Raw genomic sequence first — 23,485 nt, 5'->3', positions numbered from 1 at the left:
GCTCCCGAGGCTGGTGGAGGAGGCGTGGATCTCCCCCCCCAGAGTTAAGCACCGCCCCCATCGGTTCTTTGCTTAAAAGATGCCTCTGAGGCCCCTCCTGACCACCCTGCTGAAACCAAGGCTCTCGGTGCCGGCCCCCTGTTCAGGCCCGCCACCACTCTCACCTGGCCCCCAGGCACGTCCTCGGGCTCCTCCTCGAAGATGAGGCCATAGTGGGCGATGAGGGTCTCCACGACGCGGGCCTGGTGGGGGTAGTCGACCAGGGAGGACAAGGACACCGTGGCCTCGGTGGGCCTTGGCCGCAGCAGTGTGGGTCCGAACACAATGCCCAGGTTCCCCGGAGTCATCTTGTTGTCCTGCTCCACCTCCACGATCCTAGCGGTCACGCGGACGCAGGAGCAGCCGTGAGTGGCCCCCAGGCTCCCCCGGGCCCCGCCAACCTGGCCCCCTGCCCGGCCGGCCCCCACCTGCGCAGATGCCGCAGCAAGTACTGCAGTGTGGCCCGGTTCTCGGGGGGCAGGTCCTGCAGGAGCTCCCGCAGCCGGCCTGCCATGGCTGTGGCCGCGGCCTCGCTCTCGGCAGCGTCCGGCCGGCCCCGGGACGCCGCCTTGGCCTCTGCCTCCGCCTTCAGACTGTCCTTGGCCAGTCCCACAAGCTCGTGGTAGAGGCGGAAGGAGATGATAGGTTCAGGCAGCTGCGGGTGACAGGTCGGTGGGGTCCGCGGCTGCAGCCCCGGCCTGGCGGCCCCTCCCCTGTCCTCGCCGGGCGCATGCTCGGCCCCGGCCCCCAGTCCCGCCCCACCTGCCGCAGGTAGAGTTTGAGGACGTTGCTGATGTCGTGGGGCGAGGCCTGTGACAGCTCCACCAGCTCCTTGCCGTTCTCGAACGCCTGGCACAACGCTCACCGCGCTGTCTCTTCACCCGTTGGCGCGGTAGATCCTGTAAGTCCGCCGTCAGCCCGGGCCTGTGCCGCTGCGCCGCCAACCCGGAGACAGAGTCGCCCCACCCGTGCGGTCACCTTAGTGTCAGGCCGCTGCTCAGTCTGAGCGCACATTTCTTGATGTGAAGGCGCTAGTGGGTAGGCGTGCTCCGGGCCGTCTTGCACGAGTCCTGGCCAAAAGCTGCAGGCGGCCGGAGCTTTTTGTGCCCACACTGGATGGCCGCGTGTCCAGGCACTTCTTGTGGCAGGGAGCAGCACTGCAGGCCGGGCAGCGGGCGCGGAGTGAGGGCCCTCCAGCCCATGCCCTCCTCCTCCTGGACCCTCCTGACCACTCTCCCCTCTTGGCTGGCGCCGCGCTCTGCCTGCCCCCGGCCTGGCTCCTCTGCTGCCCTGGCTGGCCCCCCTCAGGCCTTGGCCTCAGGCTGACCTCTACCGGCTCACTCCCCAGGCGTCTGGTATACATTTCCCCTTGGCTCCCAGCTGAAGGGAGCCGGCTGGCCATAACAGCCGCCCCGGCGTCCCAGCCCCGCTCTCCACCGCCTCCGGCCCCTGGGAAGCCGGGCCGTAGCTGTTACTTCTCGCGCGCCGTGCGCAGCTTTGCGCGCCGTCGCGTTGGGGCAGCCGACAGCCCCATGTTGGGAAGGGGCCACTGGCATGGCCACTGGCAGCTCGGGGCTCATGCCGTTGGGTCAGCTGGGGGTGGGGCAGGTGGTCAGCCTCAGTAGAGCAGGTCGTGGCGCCACCGGCCGGTCAAAGCCCCTCCCGTGGCGCTGTGCTGGGGCCCTGCCCTGCTGCGAAGGCTGGCGCCCTGCGCTGCCCTCCTGGTCCACCGCTCCTCGCTGGAGCGACATGAAGATTGCCACTGGAGACATAAAACACGCTTTCTTCAGTCCTCTGAGCAGGGAAATGAGTCAGGGCCAGGTCAGGGACCCCAGGGCTGGCTCATGGCAGGATACACTCTCCCTAGCCCACGCCTGCGACGTGAGTCCCCAGGCCCAGAGCTGCTTTCTGCCCCCAGCTGCCAGACAGACAGGCCCCTTCACACTAGGCCAGGGCCGGGGTCCCGTAATGGCGTGCATAACTAGAGGTGGAGCAGGACAACAAGATGACTCCGGGGAACCTGGGCATTGTGTTCGGACCCACACTGCTGCGGCCAAGGCCCACCGAGGCCACGGTGTCCTTGTCCTCCCTGGTCGACTACCCCCACCAGGCCCGCGTCGTGGAGACCCTCATCGCCCACTATGGCCTCATCTTCGAGGAGGAGCCCGAGGACGTGCCTGGGGGCCAGGTGAGAGTGGTGGCGGGCCTGAACAGGGGGCCGGCACCGAGAGCCTTGGTTTCAGCAGGGTGGTCAGGAGGGGCCTCAGAGGCATCTTTTAAGCAAAGAACCGATGGGGGCGGTGCTTAACTCTGGGGGGGGAGATCCACGCCTCCTCCACCAGCCTCGGGAGCCCAGCCCCATCCGTCTCCATCTCTGTGCTGTCTCCATCTCTGCGCTGCCTCCAGCACGTCCTCAGGCTCGGGCTCACGTGCTGCCGGCTCTCACTTCCACGAGCTCTCCGTGCCTGGTTTCCCAGCATCTCACTCTCATGATCTGGTCCCTGTGGACGGTCTGTCACCCCTCTCCTGGGGCCCGCAGGGGTGTGCAGGGGTGGCAGGACATGCTGGGGTCCACACCGGACCTCAGCCTGCTGCCCCCATGGGACAAGCACAGCTCATTTACAGCACAGGACCTGGTGTCATCACATGTACAGTTGCACAAGGTGCTAACAAGTTTTAGGCTTCAGTTTTTAGTCAATTTATGAAACCAAGAACAGAGCTGGGGATAGGCCAGAATCTCAGGCCCTCCCTGAGCCCTGTTCCGTCACCTGCAGGATGGCGTGTACGCACAGCGGGCTGAGGCAGTGGTACAGGTGCCCTACCCAGAGGCGAGTGTGGGGGATGCCTTCCCCCTGCAGGAGGAGGCTGTGGACGGGGGCCCAGGTGAGTGGCTGGACAGCTGGGCAGGCTGCTGGGTGATGTGGCATCACGGAGCCGTGTCAGGTGCCTGGACGCCACGTGGCCTGTGGGTTTGTCTCTCATGGAGAGCTCGCTCGTCTGACCTGTTGCAAATACCAGCCCAGAGACGGCTTTCTGAGGTGTTGTGTAGACACCAGAGGGCATCCCCTGCACACGGCAACGGCTCCGTGAGCGGAGGCTGCCCCTCTGGCTGCGCGGGGGTGGGGGGTGCAGGGTGCGGCGGGGGCAGGAGCCGGGCATGTCAGGCGGTGGACCCCAGGGCCCTCCTGGTCACGACATGTCTGTCTGTCCTGTCTCCCCCCGACCCCCGCCTTTCTTGACCTCCCAGAATCCCGGGTGGCCTCCAACGACTCTGACTCCGAGGTAGAGGAGGCCTCAGACCTGCTGTCCCCAGCGGACAGGGGCGCCGCGCACCACCTCAGTTTCCTGGAGAAGCAGGGCAGTGAGGCCAGCGTGGAGGAGGGCCAGGGCAGCCGCAGCGGCAGTGAGGAGCGGCTGGGAGCCGCGGCCGGGGAGGCCGGGGATGGGGAGGGCCTGGCCCAGCAGCTTTCCGAGTACAATGCCAACCAGTGCAACAACGTGGCCGAGGTCCGGCTGCCCGCCATGAGGCTCCGCGGTGGGCGCGTCGAAGCAGCCTCGGGCCAGGACAGGCAGCCAGAGTTTGTCTAGCTGGGCCTGGGCAGGCTGGTCCAGTAGCTGAGGGTGTCTCTCTGGATGTCCAGTCACCGTGAGGCCTCCTCCTCCAAGCCCAGTGCGCTGGGGGCACTGCCAGCTGCCTTTTCCAGAAGCTTCCAGGAGCACGGGGTGAGGCCTGCCCCATGTCTGCCTGCGTGCCAGGAGCCATGTGAACGGAGAAGCCACGTACGCCCCCGCTGAGTGGCCCTGCTCTCGGGGCCAGCCACCCTGTGGGCCACTGCACCACCACGGAAGGCCATGCTGGAAGCCAGACGGCAGGGGCCAAGGGCAGCATCGGGCACTGCGGGGTGTAGGCATGTGGTGAGGTCTGTCCTGGGTCACGATGTAGGTTTTTCAAATGCACATTTATTTTGCTTACAATAAAGTTCGAAATCTGAGCCCATCTTCTCTGGCGGCGGGAGGGGAATGCAGAGAGGCCCACAGCCCCTCCTCAGTCCCTCGCCAGAGAGCTCTCTCGGGAAGAGAGACGCCACCACAGCCCAGTCAGGTGCCTTCCAGGCTGGCCGTGCACACACAGGTATCAAAGAAGCACTTCCTGGAAGCTTCTAGCCCAGTGCGGCTCGGCAGAACCTTCCAGAGGGCAGAAATGCCGTCCACTCAGGCTGTCGGGGGCGGGCACCAACCCGACGTGGCTACGAAGCCCCGGAAATGCGGCCGCTGCCCAAGCACCCGAAGTGCGAACCTTCCCTACGCTCCACAGCCTCAGAGCTGCGGCCGCCTCAGGGGGCAGCACCGGAGCCCTCGGCCAGCAGCAGGTGAGGACCCTCCCCGATTCCTCTTACTGGCCCCTCACCCCCGCCAGACTGATCTCGGAGGGTCACGGACGGCTCGGCAGCAGGAAGACCCAACTTCTCATTTGCTGCGGAAAACTAGACGGAATTCACACCCATCAGGACATAAACGTCTGGGGAGAGAGGACCCCCAGACCCTGCAGCACACCCCAGGCTCAAGTAAGCAGCCTTAGAGCCAGACACAACACTTGGCAACAGCTAGCCTGGCCCTCCCCTGCAGCAGCGAAGAAAGATCTGGAAAAGGAGGTCACCGAGCCAGCAAACAGCGGCCCAACGCTGGCTAACGGCACACGGCCCATGCCCACGCGTGCACGTGCTGCCTGCAGCCCCCGCTGCCCGAAGTACAACAGGGACCATCTTGCCCAGAGCTGAAAATACCTATTTCTAGCCCTTCACAGAAAAAATTGGCTGACCCAATACACCTTTTAAAAAGGTCCCAAGAATCAGCATAGAACTCTTTAACTGTGTCCAGCATTCAGCGGCTTTCCACTTATGGCAGTTAATCACATAGCACGTGTCCTGAAAAGCCTCCCCGCCCCCGGAAGCCTGGCCAGGCTTGTAAACCAAGGGCTCTGAACGCTGTTTGCGGGTGGCCTGCTAATTTACTCATTCAGGGCCAACTTCAGGCCAGGCTTGACCCAGGCTCACAGCACATCACGGGCCTGGGGTCATGGGAATGCCCAGGGAGCCCCCTGCCTCAACCCCCCATAGCAGGGAGGGGGCGCCTCTTCCAGAAGGCCTAAGGCAGGTGTCAGAGCAACCGCCCAACACGAACCAGTCCTGGGGAACAGGCTGTGCTCAGTGGCAGAGGCAGGCTCTGGTCCCCATGCAGCAAAGGGACGAACTCCCAAAGGAAAGCCAGGTGCTGCTGGGAGGCTACAGAGAAGGCCCCGCACCAGACGGATGGCCGGAAGCCTGCTGACCTGTCCGCGGTCCTGCCCGTGGAGACGGGACATGTTCGCACCCGCCGCGCGGACAACGCACACCCAACCAAACGCAAAGTTCATGAATTCTCACGCTCGTTTACGAGAGTCCAGGTTCGAGAATAGCCGAGTCACTGCCGTGCCCCTAGGCTCCTCATGCGGCTGACTTCTGGAGTCAGACGTGCTCTCGCACACACAGGGAACAGACACAGCTTCGCACGTGTATTTACAAACACACAAAACACAAAACCCCGTGAAGGGAAAAAAACCAGTTAATTTTTTTTTACTGGGTTAAAATATACAAAATATTTATTATCTCCAAGTGCACAGCCCCATGATATGAAGCACGCTCACCCCGCCCTGCAGCCACCCCACCCTCTGTCTCCAGAACATTCCGTCTCCCCACACGGAGACTCTGTCCCCAGGAAGCACAGACTCCGCACCCCCTGCCCCCGCCCTGGCTCCCACCAGCACCTCTCTGTCTGTGTGGACGGGATGCCTCTGGGGACCTCCTGGGAGTGGGGTCTGTCCTTCTGGGTCTGGCTTATTTTGGCCAAGCTGACTTTGGAGAACAGTGCATGGATATTTTGGGGGAGGGGGAATAAGGTCTAACTTTTAACACGTGGATGGATCCATGGGAGAGGACCCTGAAACAGCCCCATGCCTGTACACGCGCACGGCAGGCCCCACTAGCCATTCTAGAAAGTATCGAGACCCCGGTGTGTCACACAAGGCCCAGGAGTCAAGCCCAGAATTGAAGGCCACGTGTAAACACACCAAACTTATGAGTGGGTGTTTAAGAACTCTAAACCACTGGGGCGCCTGGGTGGCACAGCGGTTAAGCGTCTGCCTTCGGCTCAGGGCGTGATCCCGGCGATCTGGGATCGAGCCCCACATCAGGCTCTTCTGCTATGAGCCTGCTTCTTCCTCTCCCACTCCCCCTGCTTGTGTTCCTCTCTCGCTGGCTGTCTCTATCTCTGTCGAATAAATAAATAAAATCTTAAAAAAGAAAAAAAAAAAAGAACTCTAAACCACGGAGGACAGCTCGGCCAAGCGTGTATGTGGTAAGAGACACGTACACGCACCTGTGGCTGTGTGCCGGGAGCGACGGGGACGCGCGCAGCCCAACTACACGGCACGCAAGGGGTCGGAGCGGACCTCCCTTCACAGGCAACAGGCACGTGGCCTCTAAGCACATGACAACAGTGCACGTGGTTAGTCATCAGGGAGAAGGGAATCACATGCACCGCGAGGCCACACCTCACCCCACATGGAGGCCGGCCCGCAGTGAGTGCCGGCAAGGCCGGCAAGGCCGTGCGAAGGTGACTCAGGGCCACCACGGCGCCAAAGAGCCTGGCAGTTTCTCCACCCGGTAACCCGTTTCCACACAACTCAGCAAGTCTATGGCTACATACGCGCCCAGAAAAACCGAAAACACACATCCACGCAAAACTCGGACACGAACGCCCACGGCATCATTCACCAATCACTGACAAGCACGGACGGACGTGGTGTCAGGTGGAGGCTGAATGGGTAAGCAGCGTGTGTGTCCGCCGCTGGACAGATAACACACAGCGTGTCCCCCCACGCACAGGAGCGACACTCGGCCGCCAGCAGGAGCGCGGCGCCCACACGCGCTGCCCGGAGACAGACCCCGAGCCCACGACGCTCAGGGAGGGAACCAGACACAGAAGGCCCCACGGCGTGTGAGTCCATGTGTGTGACACGTCCAGAACAGGTTCCTCCACGGACGGGAAGGGGGCTCGTGGGGCAGGGGGAGGGGGGAGTGGGGGGGAGGACTGAGGGGGACGGGACTGTTTTTGAGCTGATGACAAGTTCTAACAGTGACGGGACTTAAAAGCCACTGAGCGGTGTGCTGCGAACACGCCGTGGCACGTGAACTCGATCTCAACAACGCAGTTCTCAGAAGAAAAAGAAGAGCAAACCTTCTAACCCACGCCAGGAAGCCCTCCTGAAATCAGACGCTAACGGGGAAACTGGGCAACCTGACCACAAACTTCGATGCAAGAAAAGCACCAGGAGAGCCGAGAGCAACTAGCAGCGCTGCCCTGCCCCACGCTGCCCGCCCCACCGCAGGCTCTGGACGGGGATGTGCCTGGACGTGGCCACCCTGGGGGGAGGGGGAGCAGGTGCCGCAGAACGAGGGGGCGGGCCTGGGGCTAGAGCCTCGAGCGCGGCCACTCGCTGCAAACCTGCCATTCCGCCTTGCGTCTCCACACGGGCCAGTTATTTACTCAAATACGTTTAATTTTTAAAACACCTGGCATCAAATAGCAACTCCCTCCCTGTGGCCCCGGGTGTGCTCACAGCCAGCCTCGGGGCCACCCCGGTGGGGCCCGGTGACAGCACCGTGGTGGGGGCTGGCCAGACACTTGAGCCAGGACTGCTGTGGGTCACCAGCTGCCGCGGGCCTCCCTGTGGCGTCCTGTCCCTTCCGGAGGCACGCTTATGCAGGGTCCAGGGTGGCGCTTGGCATCCAGATGAGGCCACCCCGGGGTCCAGAGCAGCAGTGGTACAGTCCCTGGGGGGTGGGGTGGCCACAGCCCCATCTGTCTCCAGGCCACAGGGCGGGAGAGGGAAGGAAGGACGACCACGTGTCACGTCTGTTGTGTGAGGCGAGACCAGATGAACGGGAAGTGGGGTTGCCTCCAAGCCCCCCCCGGGGAGGTGACACAGAGGACTGGGGGGGACAGGAAGACGGGGCTCACTCCTGGGACGGACGGGCCCTTCCTGCACCCAACAGGGAGAGTCCCGCCCCCACACCCCACAGGCCCTGCGGCCACAGCGCGCACCCCAGCCACGAGCCGCGTCTCACCCGCGAGCCGGGCGGCTACTGCACCAGCCGGTAGGTGATGTATCTGCCCGCGGTCTCGCTGGGCCGGATGATCTTCACCACCTGTGGGCATGAGAGAGCAGGGCTGGCGTGGGGCCACACAGCAGGCCCTGCGCCCGCGTGAGGACGGCGTGACGGCGGCCCCGGCTCTAAAGGGGGCTGGGGTGGATCTCCTCACCTGCCCTCGCTTTATCCCGAAGTAGCGTGCCACTGGGTCTCCGGCCTGGATCCTGGGCAGCTGGTTCTCTCGCAGTTTACTGAGAAGCTCAGTCAGGGAAAAAGCCAGGCTCCGCTGGCTGGGGTGGGAGTGGGGGCGTGCGGGTGGGAGGGGAGGAGACGGGCCCAGGGCGGGGAGCAAAAGGATACTACCGGGCCAGCAGCTCTGTCACCTCCTCCTTGGTCATGACGACGTGCTCTGGGACCAGCTGCCAAGAGGAAAAGCCGAGTCTCCGTGGGTGCAAGAGACCCCGCTGTGCCCCCGTGTGCAACAGGGGAGCAGCGTGGCCTGTTTCCTTGGCGTGAACCATCCACCCGGGCGCCCAGGGACATCACAGAGGTCCTGGCTACAATCCCACCTTGCTCCTGACTCCACATGTGGATGGGGGCTAGAGCCTGCAGCTCATGCAGACGGGCCGTGGGGCACAATCTGGGGACACTGGGACTCCTGGGAAAACAGATTCCATCCCCCACCTCGCCCCCCAGCTTCCTGACTCCTGGCAGGTTCCCAGGTGATGCTGCTGCTTCCCACCCAGGGCCACACTCGGAGACCCCTGCTCTGCTTCCTTCAGCAGACCTTCTCCCCCAGAACGGGGAGCGCTGGCACCTGGACGTGTCCCCACAACCCTCTTACGCTCTGGCGGGGGCCACATCTCTGCCATCCTCAAGCAGCCCTCACACTCAGGCCCCTACCTCATGCTCCGTGATGTTAATGAGTAGCTCCTGCTGCAGAAACTGCTCCAGGATGTACTTGGGGGCCATGTCAACCAGAGACTGGAAGAGACGCCGACCCTCACACACAGCCAAGGGCCAGGACGACGCCACCCATTTCTTCCCCAGAGGCTGACGGCAGGCGGGCAGCCAAAGGGGGTTTATTCTCACACCTCAGTAGGTGCCATGCGTCACAATCAGGAAATCCCACTACTGGTCAGCGAGACTTCTCGAGGAGGAAGGGCCCACCTGCCCCGACACAGTTCCAAGGCCTCAGCCTGGTGTCACAGTCACATCTGACAAAATGCTCCCTCGGATGTCCCTGTGCTAGTGGGGCGGTGAGAACTCTGCACAGGGACAAGACTGCTTGCTGGCCCACCAATCCCAAACACCAACCTCCACTCAGGGACACGGGCACCCACACGGGCCACGTCCCCGTTCTGGCTTCTCTCCTTAGCGGGCATCAGCCACGACAATGCTGGGCTGGCTTTGGGAGGCCCAAGGAGGAAAGCCGCTCCTTCTCAGATCCCAAGCTCCCGAGGCCCCATCAGCACACGGGGCTGACACCACCAGGGGCTGGTGGGCAGCATGCCCACCCTGGGTGAGGACTGTCAGCAGGGCCCGGGGAGGTGGACCACACACAGGCCCACCTGCTTGGCGGAGGGGGTCATGCCCTGCTGCACCACGATGAGGGCCCGGGTGATATTCTCCTCCTGCATCCGCTGGCAGTACACCTTGATAGTCTTGATCCCCACTTTCGGCTCCTCTGGGAACAGAACACATGGTGGTCTACACTGCAAGGGCCCCTCTTCCCTGGGGGTCCCTGCGCCCTAGCTCTACCTCGCCAAGGGGTCCCAGTGCCGCTCGGGAACAGGCCCTTCTCTCTGGGGCCTCAGTTTCCCCATGAGCCCAACAGGAACCAGGGTGTGGGTTCTCCTCCACATCTCCTGGGGAGCTGAAAGGTGGCCTGCATCTCCCCACCTAACGGGTCCCTCTCTGGAACGAGGATCTGGGAGTCCATACGGTGTAGTGCCTCAGTGGCTCCGAGGTCTGCGAACCTCCCAGATGAAGCGGTTTGCCTGGTCCAGGCGCCGAGGTGGCTGCGTGTCCAGAGGGACATGGTCAGCTGACCTGAGGGACGACAGTCCCATCCCTGCACAGCAAGACCTGCCGGATCCTCAGAGCCAGCGGAAGGTCAGCAAGCGCCAGGACGTGTGCGGGGCTCCCAGGCAGGCCTTCCTGTGCACGCAGCACATCTCCTCAGACCCTCACTCACCTGACAGGCAGCATCAGGGGCAGAGTCCCCCAAAATCCTTGTGTTAGAGTCCTAACCCCTAGTACCTCGAATGTGACTGTACTCAAGAACAAAGTCTTTAAAGAGATGGTTCAATCTAAACAAAGTCGTTAGGGTAGACCTTAGCGGGAAAACTGGCAGCCCTCTAAGAAGATGTGAGGACACAGAGATGCAGAGGGACGACCCCATGAGAACATGGAGACGGCTGTCAGGCTGCCGGGAGCGAGGCCTCAGGGGACCCAGCCCTGCCGACACCCTGGTCTCAGACATCCTGCCTCCAGCACGGGGAGGGGATCAGAGTGCTGCTGAAGAGGCCGGTCTGCGGGGCTCTGTTACAGCAGTCCGCGTGGACTAACACGGTGGGAAACTCAGTCCTGTCCTGGGGCCCGTTCGTGAACACGACACCCCCTGTCCAACTCCGGGAAAGGCCCTGCCACCAGGCAGGTTCCGAGGAGGCTGAGAGCTCCACGGGGAGTCACGTGATTAGGCAGCAAGGCTTCCGGTAAACACGCCTCACACATGGGGGCGCTTTTTGTAAAAGTACCGGCGGGGTCCATCCTGCAATGTTTTCTAACCCTTGATTCTAGGCAGGGGCCTGGGCCCCCAGGGTGCTCACCACACACACGGCCTCCCAACCTTTATGGGCTTTACAATCAGGCTGCCTCAGTGCAGTAGGGGCCAAGACAGAGAAGCACAGGGGTCCTGGGACACCCATGGTGGGCTCTTCGCTCAACCTGGGGCTTTGAAGGGCTCCTGGAAGAGGAGGCACCCGAACTCGGTCTCCAAGGATGACAGATGGACGCTGAGCAGGCAGAGCAAGGAGGAAAGAGTGTGCTGAGGGGGTGGACCAGGCCCAGGACAGGGCGACAACCCTGCAGCAGCACAGGAAGGAGCTGTGGGGAATGGGAAGCACGGGAGTGGAAGGCGGGCTGTCAGGTGGGGTCAGAGAGGACACAGGTGAGTCTGATGTCAGGAAGGGACTATGGGCCCACTGGGGAGGCCTGTGATAATCCTGCTAGACAGAGAAAACCATCAAGGAAGAAACAGGGAGGAACCAGAAAAAGTGCTCAGACAAGTCAGAGGTCAATGGCCTCGTCCTCAGTGGGGAGGGGGAGCTTTCTTCCCAGACTGGGCAGAATAAAAGGGTAGGTGTAGACACTGGGTCACCCAGCAAGCAGCTGCTATGAGCTGACCCCTGAGAAGGCCCTTGAATGGCTCTACTAGAACCGTGATCCCTAGGAGACACACAGCCACCAGGACCGGCAAGGCCCTCACCTGGGAAGAAGACGAACATCTGGTCAGTGGGGTCGTCGTTGTGGGCCACCAGCACTGTGAGGTCTGTGCGCCGTGGCCGCCCCTCACTCGGCTTGTCCCCAAACTGGGCCTTGAACTCTTCCAGTGTCTGGTCCAGCTCATCCTGGGTCACCAGGTAGCCACGGTCGTGACACAGCTGCAGAGAAAACTAGCTAGGTGAGCTCAGGGCAGAGGAGGGATGGCGGGAAGAGCTCAAGTCGGATGAGGCCACTACGGAGAATGACAGGTTTTTAGGGCCTGGTGTGACAGGTGCATGTAGAGGTCAGAGAGGAAGGGGCAAGTAAGGACAAAGACCAGGACACACCCCAAGAGAGCTCCTGCACAGAGCCAGCTGTCATGCACGTGTTGTCATCTTATCCTGAGCTTCGGGGACAGGCCGTGATTGGGAAGCAGGGGCAGAGCTATGGCCCTGGGGTCTGGGGCACATGGAGGCAGCAGGGTGGGAGGGGCGCTGGGGGGCAGGCCAGGGCAGACTCTGGTTGGGAAACGGTCAAAGGCTGCGAGCCAGTACTCAGAAGTCAAGGTTCTTCGAGGGGGCAGATCGAAGAGGACCCAGAGGGAGAAAGGGGAGGTCAGAGCTGCTGCTCAGCCCCGCGCCCACCCCTCTTCCCCCAGGAGACCCCTGGCCCGATTCTCGGCGTAGAGCCCCCGGGGCCCCCGGCGCTGTCAGCCACAGGCACAGCTGTTTTGGTGCCTCTCTTACACTAACTTTGCAAAGTGATAAAGAGACGGTGCAAGCCGCTGCCTGGGTTTAGTCCCGGCAGGATTTGAGTCCCCTCCCACGGGGCGGTTAAACCGCGTGGCACGCAGCGGATGCTCAGCCAGCTTGCTGCTATTAGTCGTCCTGATCGGCCCGAGTAACTCAAAGCTGGTGGCCGGGAAGCAGCCGCCGGACGGGGAGACCCCTAGACGGCAGGTCAGGCCGGCTGAGCGGCAGGGCTCCGCCCACGCCCCCGGCTCTGGGGCTGTGTGTCAGGCACGCGGAGGACAGCTGAAGCCCCTCGGGAGCACGGCCGGGCGAAAGGACGCGGGTCTGCCGCCTCCTCCCTCCCGCTCGACCGAGACGCTCCCCCGGGCCGCCGGGCTCCCCTCCCCGACCCGTCCGCTGCGCCCTCCCGAGCCGCCGCGTGCCCGGCTCGCCCGGCGCAGCGAGGCCCGCCCTCCCCGCGTCAGCCACGCAGGCGCACCTGCATGATGGTCTTGCGGATCTTCCACAGCCGGTACGTCTCCTCCTCGTCGTCCATGGCCGCCGCCGCTTTCAGTCAACGCGCCTGAGCCCGCGGCAGGACCCGCGCTGACTGCGCCTGCGCCGAGCCCCGGTCAAGCCCCCGCCCCGCCCCGCCCCGTGGGGGGCTGTCGACAGCGAACGCCTGACTCCAGAGACCTTCGGGGGCGGCAGCGCCGAGGGCAGCCCGGGCCTTCCGAGGGCGCCGGTTGGCTGCGCGAGAGCCGAGCGAACGGAACCGCCCACTCTCGCCCCGGCAGTTCTCGCGTGGCCTTGGCCGCGGCGCCTCTCGGGAGTTGTGGTTTCCGCTCAGCTCCCATCATAGGCTCCCGAGAGGCAGAGGCGAGGTGTGAGCGGGGAAACTGAGGCTCGGACGGGCTCAGCGGTCGCTCGCCTCTCTACCAGAGACGGGCGGGCAACTTAGCAGACCCTTCATAAATATTCATACAACTGCTGTGGGCCGCGTCCAGCTTAATGCCCATGAGCCTCAGTTTTCCCTTCTGTACAGTGGAAATTAAGTGTCCCCGTTTCAGAGGACTAAGCCTCTAAAGGGACGGAGTTTCTGGCACGGCTCCTGGGCTCAGGAAGTGCTCCCACCTTTGTGTCCCCCCTGTCCTATCTCCTGAGAGCAAGTCTCTGCCCGCATATTCCGCAGCCCCAACCCCGACTGCGCGTCCGCCCTTCTCCCCGCCCAGCGCTCGCCCCATTGGAGGCCGCCAGGGACTTCTCACTCGGAGATACATTCCCAGAGCGGGTGAACAAAACAGGCCAAGCCCCCCTCACAGTCCAGGGAGACACAATAGAAACCCTGAGCACAACAACGACATTAGAAGGTGACAGTGCTATGGAAGATGGGAGCTAAGCGAGATGGGAGATTTTCAGTTTCAAACAGGAAGGTCAGGGAAAGGCCCAAGGAGAGGGAGGAAGCTGTGGCAATGTCTGAAGAAAGGTGTATAGGGCAGAGGGCACATCGTGTGCAAAGGCCCTGAGGCTGCACTTTGCCTGGTGTGCTGGCAGCAAGGAGCCATGTGCGGGGAGGGGAAGGAGAGGAGGTTAGAGGGTGTAGTGGGGCAAACCCTAGGAGGCCTTGTTGGTTGGGCTGAAAAGGCTGGGTTTTCTTTTTCAGCCACTGTCAGCATTTCTGCAGAGAGACCAGGGAGAGGACAGGCCACAGATAGGGTGGGGGTGAGCAGAGGGCGGGCTCCTGGTGTTTTGAAGGTGGACCTCACAGGATTTGCCGGTGGACAGGATGCAGAGAAGAGAGAGACAGAGAGGGAGGAGGAACAGAGCTGCCAGGACCAGCAGACCAGGGAGAAACAGGTGTAGGCGCCAGATAAGAAAGGGCCTGGGGAGGGGTGCCTGGGTGGCTCAGTTGGTTAGGCTTCTGACTCTTGATTTCAGCTAAAGTCATGGTCTCAGGGTCATGGGATTGAGCCTTGAGTTGTGCTCCCAGCTCAGTGGGGAGTCTGCTGGGGATTTTCTCTCTCCCTCTCCCGCTGCACCTCCCCTGACTCGTTCATGCACTTTCTAATAAATAATTTTTTTAAGATTTCATTTATTTATTTGACAGAGAGACAGCCAGGGACCCCGGGATCACGCCCTGAGCCGAAGGCAGACGCTTAACAACTGAGCCACCCAGGCGCCCCTCTAATAAATATTTTTTTTTTAAAAAGAAAAGAATGGGGCTCCAGTAGCGCCTGGCTGGCTCCGTTGATGAAGCATGAGTTCCAACCCTACCTTGGGCATAGAGATTACTTTAAAATTAAATTAAAATTGGGGCGCCTGGGTGGCTTAGCAGTGTCAGGCTCCCTGCTCAGCAGGGAGTCTGCTTCTCCCTCTCCCTCTGCTCTTCCCCCCACTCGTGTTCTCTCTCTCAGTCTCTCACTTTCTCTTAAATAAATAAAAAATCTTAAAATAAATTAAAATTAAAATTGAAAGAAAGAGGGCGCCTGGGTGGCTCAGACGGTTAAGCATCTGCCTTCGCCTCAGGTCTTGATCCCAGGGGCCTGGGATCGAGTACCACATCTGGCTCCCTGCTCAGCGGGGAGCCTGCTTGTCCCTCTCCCTCTGCCATTCCCTCCGCTTGTGCTCTCTGGCTCTATCTCTCTGTCAGATAAATAAATAAAATCTTTAAGAAAATAAAATTGAAAGAGAGAAAGAAAGGTTCCTGTCGCCCCAAGTAGAAATGTCGAGGAGACAATGGGGTATTAGTCTGGAATCCCAGGCAAGGTCCAAGTGGAGACAGACATGTGGGAGTCACTGGAGATTGGAGCCTGGATGAGGTCACCAAACAGATTGGAAACCTTGCCAAGAGGAGGGGAGGGCACAGACCCTGAGGCTGCGGCCAGTGGTAGCCACATGAACCAAGGCACGTTACTCAACCTTTTTTCTGCCTAAATGCCTCCCTTCCCCCTGCCTTGTGGAACAGAAGCAAGGACAACACCCACTTCACAGGGGACCTGGCTCAGGATTGCAGCACCAGCTGCCAACAGCGTTACAGGACCTCTCCTGAGCAGAATAAAGAGCAGCGGGAGGGGCCAGGTGGCCTCCAACGGGGTGAAGAAGGTGTCTGGAGGAGGAGGAGGGAGAGCCATCAACAAGGTCACCAAACAGCGAGTCTGAGCAGACCTGAAGATCAGGCAGGGGCTGAGCTGAGCACACACTGTCGGAGACCCTGAAGGGGGCAGATCAGGAGGGCGCCCAGCCAGGTGGGATTAGGGGAGGAAAGGAGTTAGAGATGGGGACGCGGATGCCAAGGGGAGAGGGGGCCAAAGGCGGAGAGGGCTAGGAGCAGATCTTAAGATGGGAGAAATGGCATCTGTCTAGGTTGCCCGAATGCGCAAATCTGAGTAAGGGGACTAGGCAGGATTGTTGGACCTGGGTCCGGGAGGAGGCTGGGTCCAAGGAGGGCTGGCCCGGATGGTCCCCCGAGAGGGCCCAGGTATGGGTGGCAGGTGGATACAGCAACGGCTGTGGCCTTTAGGTAGTCTTGCTGTTCCACAGGAAGAGAGAGGAGAAAGGAAGGGCTCATGGGAGCAGGTGGGCCTTGGGACCCAGAGAAGCTGGCAAGGCCAGTGCACAGTTCCATGATTCAGACAACACAGCCATGCACCCCCACATTGTTCCAGGGAGGCAGCAGTAGAGGGGGACCGGGTGCTTTTTGAGAAATGAGTCTGCCCAGCAGAGAGAATGGGGGCTCCCCTCCAAGAGGTGCCCCTGACAAGTGCGCCTCTGGTAGCCAGCGGGGCTGGAGGTAGGACACCCTGTGCTGAGGGTTGTGCAAGACAAGAAATGGGGAAGTGGACCCTGGAATGGGTTACCCCATTCCGCTGCCTTTACCACCAAACTTGGCCAGCACTTGGGCAGGCCTGGGTCGGAGGCAGATAAGGGGTCTCACTGGCCCCCCCAAGTGAGCCAAGCCCAGACAGTCCTGCCCCCAAGGCCTCTGCAGCGACGGTCCAGGGAGGGTCGGAGAGGGGGCAAGAGGCTGATTGCAGCACAGGTCAAAGTCCAGTCTCTGCTGGGAGTGGGGGCAGCCCGGCCCGCCGAGGCATTTCTGGACTCCCAAGAGTGGGCGGGTGTGTTTTCTGCACCGCCCTGGCCAAATGCCAGAACCGGAGTGAAAACAAGTCCTAAGCCCAGAGGTCGAGCACTCCCGCCCCGCGTGCAGACGGTCGTGCACCGTGGGCCGCTCCTGCCCGCACACACCTGCCCGGCTCACACCTGCGCGTCCCTGCGCGTCCTCGCGGCCGCCGGGGCCCGCTAACGGTCACCTGCTTAGTGGTCCCCGGCTCACGTGCCCCTTCTAACGGCGGGCGCTCGCCGCGGGGTGGCCTCTGGCCTTCTCTGGGCCCACGGGCCGGACGAGACGCCCCCGCGGCGACACCACAGTCGCGAGTGAGCCGGAGTCCGACCCCGTGTGACTTTATTAACTTTTAAAAGAAAACCTCCAGTGTTCAAAGAGCTGGGGCGGTTTTTCTGCGAGTTCGAGCCCCCCACCACGGGTTTCCAGTAGTATCTCGAGTTGTCGGGCAACCCGCGGTGCTGCGGTCAACCACCCGGATAACTGTCCAAAACCCACCAACCGACCGCCTGCGTAGACTCCGCAGCCCGCCCGCCGGCGAGCATGCGCAGTCGCCCACCGCAGCGCAGCCGCTTTCCCCCGGCCCCGCCCTCCTATTGGCTGGCGTCACCATGGGTCCGCCCCTCCCGCGCGTCAGACCAATGAGGGAGCTTATGGGCGTGGCCTAGGGCGGGGAGGAGAGGGGCGCCGGCGCGCGTCCATTGGTCGGCTCGGCGAGGGGAGGAGCCGCTGCCTCCGGCGCCCCCGCCGCCGCGATGAACCTCAGCCGCTTGTGCCGCCTGCTGAAGCCGGCGCTGCTGTGCGGGACGCTGGCTGCGCCCGGTCTGGCCAGCACCATGGTGAGCGCGGCGCCGGCGGCGGGCCGACAGGCCGTTGGGCGGGCGCGCGGGGCCGCGGTGGGCTCGGGCGGGGGCCGTTCGGGAGCAGCGCTTGGGCGGCCGGGGCCCCCGTTGGGCGCCTCCGGGCCGCGCGAGGCCGCGGGGGACTGGGCGCCCTCGGCCGCTGGCGTCCCCGGCCGGGGCCCGGCGAGCGGAGGGTGCCGGGTGGGCCGGAAGCCCCGGGTCACACGCTGCGGGGCGTCCCCGCCCCTCCCCCGCCCTGCGCGGCCCCGGGGCCCTGCTTGGTGGCGTCACAGACGGGCGGCTGGGCGCCCTGGCTACCGGCCTTTTTTGTCCCCCGGGCGCGGCCCTCGGTGGGCACAGGCGCGGCCGGAGGCGGTCGGGCATGCGCCGCGCGGCCGCCGGCTCCCCGGGTCGCCGCGGGCAGCGGCGCCGGTTGCCGGGCAGGCGGCGGCGGCGGCGGCGCCGAGTCCCCCGGCGGCGGAAGGCTGGGGCTTGCGGGCGCAAGAGGGCGCGCCCCCGGCGGGAGGAGTCCCGTCTCGAGAGTCCAGGGCAGGCGGAGCTCGCGACCTGGGAAAGCGGCTGTAGCGCCGACTGCCCAGACCCGGTGCGCGCGGGGCCCCCACCCCCGCCGCCGGGGCGCCTGGCGCGGTCCCAAGCCCTCTCTGGGCCTCAGTGTCTTCTCTCAGTCGTGCGCTCTTGCGCAAAGGGCGTGCGCCCTTGAGGAGGAGTCCTCAGTTTTTCCTTGCCCCGGGGACTTGGTTTTCTCGGCCTGGATCCGCCTGGGAGCCCTTCCTCTGGGGACCCCGGGCCGGGCGAGTGGGCCAGGTGGCAGTGGGGCTCCGGCTCCGCGCCCCGAGGTCCCCACGCCGCTCATGCGCCCGTGTCTTGCAGTGTGCGTCCCGAGACGACTGGCGCTGTGCTCAGTCCATGCACGAGTTCTCCGCCAAGGACATCGATGGACGCATGGTTAACCTGGACAAGTACCGGTGGGTACCTAAGTGCCCGGTGGGAGAGGCAGGGGAAAGGTTGGCGGCCCTGACCTGGCCTGACTGCCCCATCTCGCCTCCAGGGGCTTCGTGTGCATCGTCACCAATGTGGCCTCGCAATGAGGCAAAACAGACGTAAACTATACTCAGCTTGTCGACCTGCACGCCCGATATGCTGAGTGCGGTTTACGGATCCTGGCCTTCCCTTGCAACCAGTTCGGGCGGCAGGTGCGTGTCCGGATGTGGGGGAAGGGGGCCAACGGGAGTGCAGGACTCCTCACTCACCCCCACACCCCTGCTTGCTACAGGAGCCAGGGAGTAATGCGGAGATCAAGGAGTTCGCTGCTGGCTATAATGTCAAATTCGATATGTACAGCAAGATCTGTGTGAATGGGGACGATGCTCACCCGCTGTGGAAGTGGATGAAAGTCCAGCCCAAGGGGAGGGGCATCCTGGGAAAGTGAGTGGGCGCGTGGGGAGGGGAGAGGAGAGGGAAGGGGGGGACGGGGTTGGGGGGGGGTGTTGCTTGCTTCGCCACAGCATTCATTCCTTATGACTTCACATTGCTTTTGTAGTGCCATCAAATGGAACTTCACCAAGGTAAGGGGAGGCTGGGAGTTGGGGGGTGGGGGTGGGGTGGGACAGGCCAGGACTGTGTCCAGGGCCAGCTCCTGCCCCGGGGCCCCTGTCCACTCAGCCATAGCTCAGTGCCCTGCCCCAAGGTGCTCCAGCCCTGCCCCAAATGGGGCAGTAGGTGGGGGGCTGCTTGCTCGCCCCCAGCCCCCCTGGCAGCATCCCCCTGACCCATGGTTTCCCCGTTTTGACACGGCCTTTCTCGGCAGTTCCTCATTGACAAGAACGGCTGTGTGGTGAAGCGGTATGGTCCCATGGAAGAGCCCCTGGTAGGTGCCTTTCCACTGAGCCCGCTAGGGGTGGGGGCCAAGGGGAGAGGCCACCCCTGACCCCCCTTTTCCTCCCACAGGTAATAGAGAAGGACTTGCCCTGCTACCTCTAGCTCCACAAGTACGCGCCCTCTCCACGGCCCCTGCCCCTCGGAGCCTTCCACCCGGCACCCATGACGGTCTGCCTGAAAACCAGCCCGCTGGTGGGGCAGACCCGAGAACCCGGCGTGCATTCCCCCGCCGGAGGAAGGTTCCTCAGGCCCGGCTCGAGGCTTGGCGCCCCCACCCCTGGTTATCTTGTGGGAATAAAACATACAAATTGGCCTGCCACGTGCTCCTGCGTCCTTGGGGTGGGGTTGGGGGGCAGGTGGGGGAGCCTTTTGCCCGGGCCCCTTCTGGTTCAGGGGCAGGTCCTGGGAGCTCCTCAGGCTTTCGGGAGTTCCTGAGCGCTCTGGGAGTTCCTGAGCGCTCTGGGCTCCGAGGGCCGTGTCTGCCCTGCGGCCCCCCTGCTGATCCGAGCAGCCCCACCACTAATCCGAGCAGCCCCACCCAGCGAGCACAAGCACTGCTGACCCAGGAGGAGGTAATAGGAATTACTGCCGTCTCTCCCAGCCCAGGGTGGGGTTGGCAGCTGTTAGGGGCACGCTTGGGGCCCGTCTTCCCCAGCGCCTAGAGGGGACTGTCAGGGGGCCTGGGCCTTGGGGCTCTAACCACTGGGGGAGCCAGGCACCTGGGGCTGAGCATCAGGCCACGCTGGACTGGGCACAGAGCCACGCCGCGCACACTGGCCTCGTTGTTGGACATCGAGCCGGGGCATCCAGGCCCGCCCATGGGGCCTCATCTGGTGGAGGCAGGGGGGTGTTGTCTACAGCCCTCTTGCCCCAGGAGGGGTGGGGAATGGCCTGAGGCCAGGAGGGTCCTTCGGATGGACACCTGTCCCTGTTCTGGGGGCCTAGGGGGATGGCACAGTTGGAGGGTGGCTGAGCCTGCCCCCCCTTCCCCCCCAATTTCCAGTATCTCCAGTAAGGGTCAGCAGCAGAGGAACAGGGCTGGAGGACTGGAATAACCAGGTTGAGAGCAACCCCAGCCACCCTAAGCTGCTTCCCCTGGGGTCTCCTGGCTCCTCACTGGTTCACATTCTGGCTGGTCAGGCCCTTCTAACTTCAGGGCCAGACCCCAGTATGCTTCCTGTGGCTTCCAGGAAGAGCCCAGCTCTTGGGCCCTCCTGCTCCTGGGCTTCCCCATGTGCCAGGGGCAACCTTGGGGAAAAAACCAAAGCAGGGGCCACAACTGTGCACACCAGTGATCAGAGGAACTGGTCTCAGAGCACCACCGTGAGTGTCCCCAGTGGGGTTTGTGTCTCTAGCAGGCAGGAGACGGCCAGCTTTTGGCCCAAGACACCATGGGCTGGCCTGCCACGCTGGTGACAGAATGACAGTAGGCAATGGCCCCTGGGGCAGGGACCTGTCTTCTTCAGCCTGGCCCGCGGCCTCTACACAGGCCTTGGCCTCACATGGGTCTGGAAGAAGAGTGGGCTGGTCTCACCCACCCTGGCTGTTCTTCACAGGCCACAGCCACCTTGACCGCCCCTGCGCAGGGTCACTGCAGGCATCTGCTAAAGGCTCCTGGAGGAGACTTCAGGCTCCCCCCGCCATCTCTGCAGGCTAGAGAAGCAGACAATCTGGGAAGTAGTGAAAAGGCACATATATTTAAAAAAGATCTCTTTACATATGTACACTTGAATTCATTATAAATACACATAGAAACCAGGGGGCCCGTCCACACCGCCAGCTCCACGGCAGATTCTGGGGCCTGGGAGAGGTGGCCGGGCAATAATTTAGGGAGCAAAGAGAGTGGGGAAGAATTGCATATATTAAATGGGGGGGGGGTCTGTCCCATGGAGCCCCCCAGTGAAGGCAGGGCCCTGAGCACCTGGGGTTTCCTGAGTTTCCAGCCTTGGGGCCACCCAGTTTTGTGGATTTCAGGGCTTCCGATCAGACCAGGCCCTGTAAGGTGGGTGGGGTGAGGTGGTTTGGGGAGCTCCCTGCCTAGCCCTGGGGGCAGCAGAGGACAGAGGCACAGGAAGGGTGGGCCCCACCCTTAGGCCCTGCCCGAGCCTAGACTCCGAGTCTGACCGAGTCATCCTGAGTGGGACCTGCACTGCCTCGGAGAGCCCGGAAGGGCGGGCAGCATCTGGAGGGGTTCTGCCCGGCCGGCAGGGAAGGCACTGCAGTGGAGGCCTCCCGGAACTGGAGGAGGGGCACCGCAGCCCCTCCCGGTAGTCCGCAGGGGAGCCTGGCCTCGCCAGCCCCCACGTGAGTAGGAGAGAAGACTGAGTCCCTGTGGACACGGCGCATTGCAAATAACTAAGCTCTCTCTCGGACACTGGCTCCGGTTGCCTGCCGGGCCTAGGAGTTTGGAAAGGGGGGTCGAACTGAATGACGCTCGCCGCCGGGCCCCCGCCCACTGGGCGCCCCTGCTGCCCCTGCGCCTGGCCCGGGGACCGGTGGGCGGCCCAGCGTTGAGGGAGCGCAGCATGTCCTCCAACACCTCCTTGAAGTTGATGTCGCGGCCCTGGTGCACCAGGGGCGCGGGGTCCGCGGCCGGTCCGGGCGCCCAGCAGCGCCACTGGGGGCGGGCGCGGTCCGGGCGGGGCGGGAAGGCAAAAGGCGAGGGCGGCGAAGGCCTGGGCCGGCGGGCTGTACGGAGGTCCAGGACCTCGCCGGGCCGCAGGGCAGCGCAGCGGCGCAGGGCGGCAGTGGCGCTGGGAAGCCCCGCCGCGCGTTTTGCGCTTGACGCCTGCATCCATGAGCTGCAGCTCCTGCAGCACGCGGCGCACGCAGCCCTCGGGGATCTTGATGCCTGGGGGCCGGGACGGAGCGTCAGGGCCCCGAGGCGGTGCCCACCGCCCCCACCCCCCGTTGCCCGCGCGCCACCGACTTGCTTCTTCTTGTCCTTGGTCTTGAGGCGCACGATCTGCAGGTAGCTGCTGCTGGTGACGTCGGCCATGACGGCAGCGATGCGGCCCCACACGCGCAGCAGGGCCCCGCATAGCATGTAGTGGTGACGCAGCCGCAGGCCCTGCGTGCAGTCCTTGCCCTCCTGCACCAGCCGGCAGTGGCGGTTCCTGCGCGCGGGCAGGGGAGGCCAGGCTCAGGGCGCGCGCGCCTCCGCGCTCCCACCGGCCCCCGCGGTCCTGGGCACGCCCCTGCAGCCATGAGCGGTCCAGGGACCGCGTGCCCTCCCCAGCGTCCGGGTGCTTTGCAGAGGGCCGCCCGTCCCCGGTCACCAGGCAGGTGTGGCTGCAGTGCTCAGCGAGAAGGCGTAGCTGTTTTCCCAGTGCTCCCGGGCTTCCTCCGCGCCACCTGGGGACACGCAGCCTCGTGAGCCACCTGCACGGCCGTGCCCCGTGCAGGGCGCCCAGGGCTCCCCGCCGCTCCGGCAGCCAGCGAACGGCACGGGAGGGCCCGCAGGCGACCGAGGAACAGGCGCCCCTAGGCCCCGGGCGGCACCCCAGTCCATCAGCCCCACCCCCGTGAGCCCCACGGTACCGGCGGAACTTCCGGCACAGGCCGTCGAACCGTCCCAGCTGGCTCCTGCCGGCCCACGTTAGGCTTGTACACTGTGAAGTGCTTGCCGCGGTTCTGCTCGGCCAGCAGGCAGCTTAGCTTGTTGCCCCGCCCTGGGCAGGCGGCGGCGCATGAGGCGGGCAGGTGGGGGCTGCTGCCCTCCCTCCCCGCCCTGCCCCGCTCCCCACTGGGGTCTTGCCCCCAGGCCTGGCAGCCCAGCCGCCCACCTTGTAAGAGAGGTAGAAGCCATCATGGTGCCCGTCAGCCCAGCGACTCCGGCGTAGCCTCCTCCCCACCTCAGGCCGCGGTCCACGCTGATCTGCAAGAGCACATGGGCTTAGAGCAGGGGGCCTGGCGCTGGGGCCAGGCCTGACCTGCTGGGCGGGTCTAGTCTCCTCACCTTGTAGAAGACCACCTGCCCGTCCTGGGGTGCCCAGGGGCCAGGAACCTGCTGGCTCTCCTCATAGATCCTCCGATGCCCGGAGCCAGGTCTGTGCAGAGGACGGGAGGACGCGCAGGGGTGAGACCTCCCGCCTGCCCCCCCCAACTGGAGGGTCCTGGCCTGCGGGGCCAGGCCCTGTGTGGCTCAGTAGGCTCCAGGCTCTGGGCTCTACGGGGCTA

The 23,485-nt window shown here is 63.7% G+C and overlaps 4 protein-coding genes and 1 pseudogene across 9 annotated transcripts in view; 2 read left to right on the top strand and 3 right to left on the bottom strand.

The window, feature by feature from the left end:
- Positions 1-4,031, top strand: part of ARHGAP45 (Rho GTPase activating protein 45) — a 15,672-nt gene extending 11,641 nt beyond the window's left edge. The window contains exons 24-27 of the mRNA XM_040628310.1: positions 147-654; positions 2,025-2,227; positions 2,814-2,922; positions 3,287-4,031. Of these exons, the coding sequence (XP_040484244.1) occupies positions 147-654; positions 2,025-2,227; positions 2,814-2,922; positions 3,287-3,627 (1,161 nt within the window). The 3' untranslated portion in view covers positions 3,628-4,031. The remainder of the gene's footprint in view (positions 1-146; positions 655-2,024; positions 2,228-2,813; positions 2,923-3,286) is intronic.
- LOC121102590 (rho GTPase-activating protein 45-like) lies at positions 23-917 on the bottom strand. Its single transcript, XM_040629767.1, has 3 exons — positions 802-917; positions 468-694; positions 23-375 (listed from the first exon to the last, which is right to left on the bottom strand). The coding sequence occupies exons 2-3, from the start codon at positions 551-553 to the stop codon at positions 45-47; spliced, it is 417 nt and encodes a 138-aa protein (XP_040485701.1). The 5' UTR covers positions 554-694; positions 802-917; the 3' UTR covers positions 23-44.
- Positions 4,032-7,618: 3,587 nt separating the features above from the next.
- POLR2E (RNA polymerase II, I and III subunit E) lies at positions 7,619-13,103 on the bottom strand. 6 transcript variants are annotated; one of them, XM_040629752.1, is made up of 8 exons: positions 12,945-13,103; positions 11,719-11,893; positions 9,800-9,915; positions 9,132-9,212; positions 8,589-8,647; positions 8,401-8,479; positions 8,182-8,285; positions 7,619-8,069 (listed from the first exon to the last, which is right to left on the bottom strand). In XM_040629752.1, exons 1-7 carry the CDS (start codon positions 12,999-13,001, stop codon positions 8,220-8,222), a joined length of 633 nt encoding a protein of 210 aa, XP_040485686.1. In that variant the 5' UTR covers positions 13,002-13,103; the 3' UTR covers positions 7,619-8,069; positions 8,182-8,219. The 6 variants fall into 6 exon arrangements, with proteins under 6 accessions (XP_040485686.1, XP_040485684.1, XP_040485685.1 ...); XM_040629750.1 differs by having other exon boundaries at positions 7,619-7,992; XM_040629751.1 differs by having other exon boundaries at positions 8,205-8,285.
- A 4,151-nt stretch (positions 13,104-17,254) lies between these two features.
- GPX4 (glutathione peroxidase 4) lies at positions 17,255-19,623 on the top strand. The gene is made up of 7 exons (XM_040629755.1): positions 17,255-17,404; positions 18,299-18,393; positions 18,477-18,621; positions 18,702-18,853; positions 18,969-18,993; positions 19,236-19,295; positions 19,376-19,623. The coding sequence occupies exons 1-7, from the start codon at positions 17,321-17,323 to the stop codon at positions 19,406-19,408; spliced, it is 594 nt and encodes a 197-aa protein (XP_040485689.1). The 5' UTR covers positions 17,255-17,320; the 3' UTR covers positions 19,409-19,623.
- A 1,720-nt stretch (positions 19,624-21,343) lies between these two features.
- LOC121102449 overlaps positions 21,344-23,485 on the bottom strand; it is a 2,633-nt pseudogene continuing 491 nt past the window's right edge.

The sequence above is a fragment of the Ursus maritimus genome, unplaced genomic scaffold (assembly GCF_017311325.1).
Source record: "Ursus maritimus isolate PB19 unplaced genomic scaffold, ASM1731132v1 scaffold_14, whole genome shotgun sequence".
Lineage (NCBI taxonomy): Eukaryota > Metazoa > Chordata > Mammalia > Carnivora > Ursidae > Ursus > Ursus maritimus.
Note: the sequence above shows the minus strand (reverse complement) of the source record. Positions and strands in the feature narration are given on the sequence as shown.

What these genes read in the sequence shown, in the direction of transcription:
- LOC121102590 (XM_040629767.1), bottom strand. Translation starts at nt 553, where the DNA reads ATGGCAGGCCGGCTGCGGGAGCTCCTGCAGGACCTGCCCCCCGAGAAC. An exon ending in TTGCTGCGGCATCTGCGCAG is followed by an intron (nt 376 to 467) that starts GTGGGGGCCGGC and finishes CGTGACCGCTAG; the next exon opens with GATCGTGGAGGTGGAGCAGG.
- POLR2E (XM_040629752.1), bottom strand. Translation starts at nt 13,001, where the DNA reads ATGGACGACGAGGAGGAGACGTACCGGCTGTGGAAGATCCGCAAGACC. An exon ending in TCCGCAAGACCATCATGCAG is followed by an intron (nt 11,894 to 12,944) that starts GTGCGCCTGCGT and finishes TTTTCTCTGCAG; the next exon opens with CTGTGTCACGACCGTGGCTA. An exon ending in TGACCCCCTCCGCCAAGCAG is followed by an intron (nt 9,213 to 9,799) that starts GTGGGCCTGTGT and finishes CGTCTCTTCCAG; the next exon opens with TCTCTGGTTGACATGGCCCC.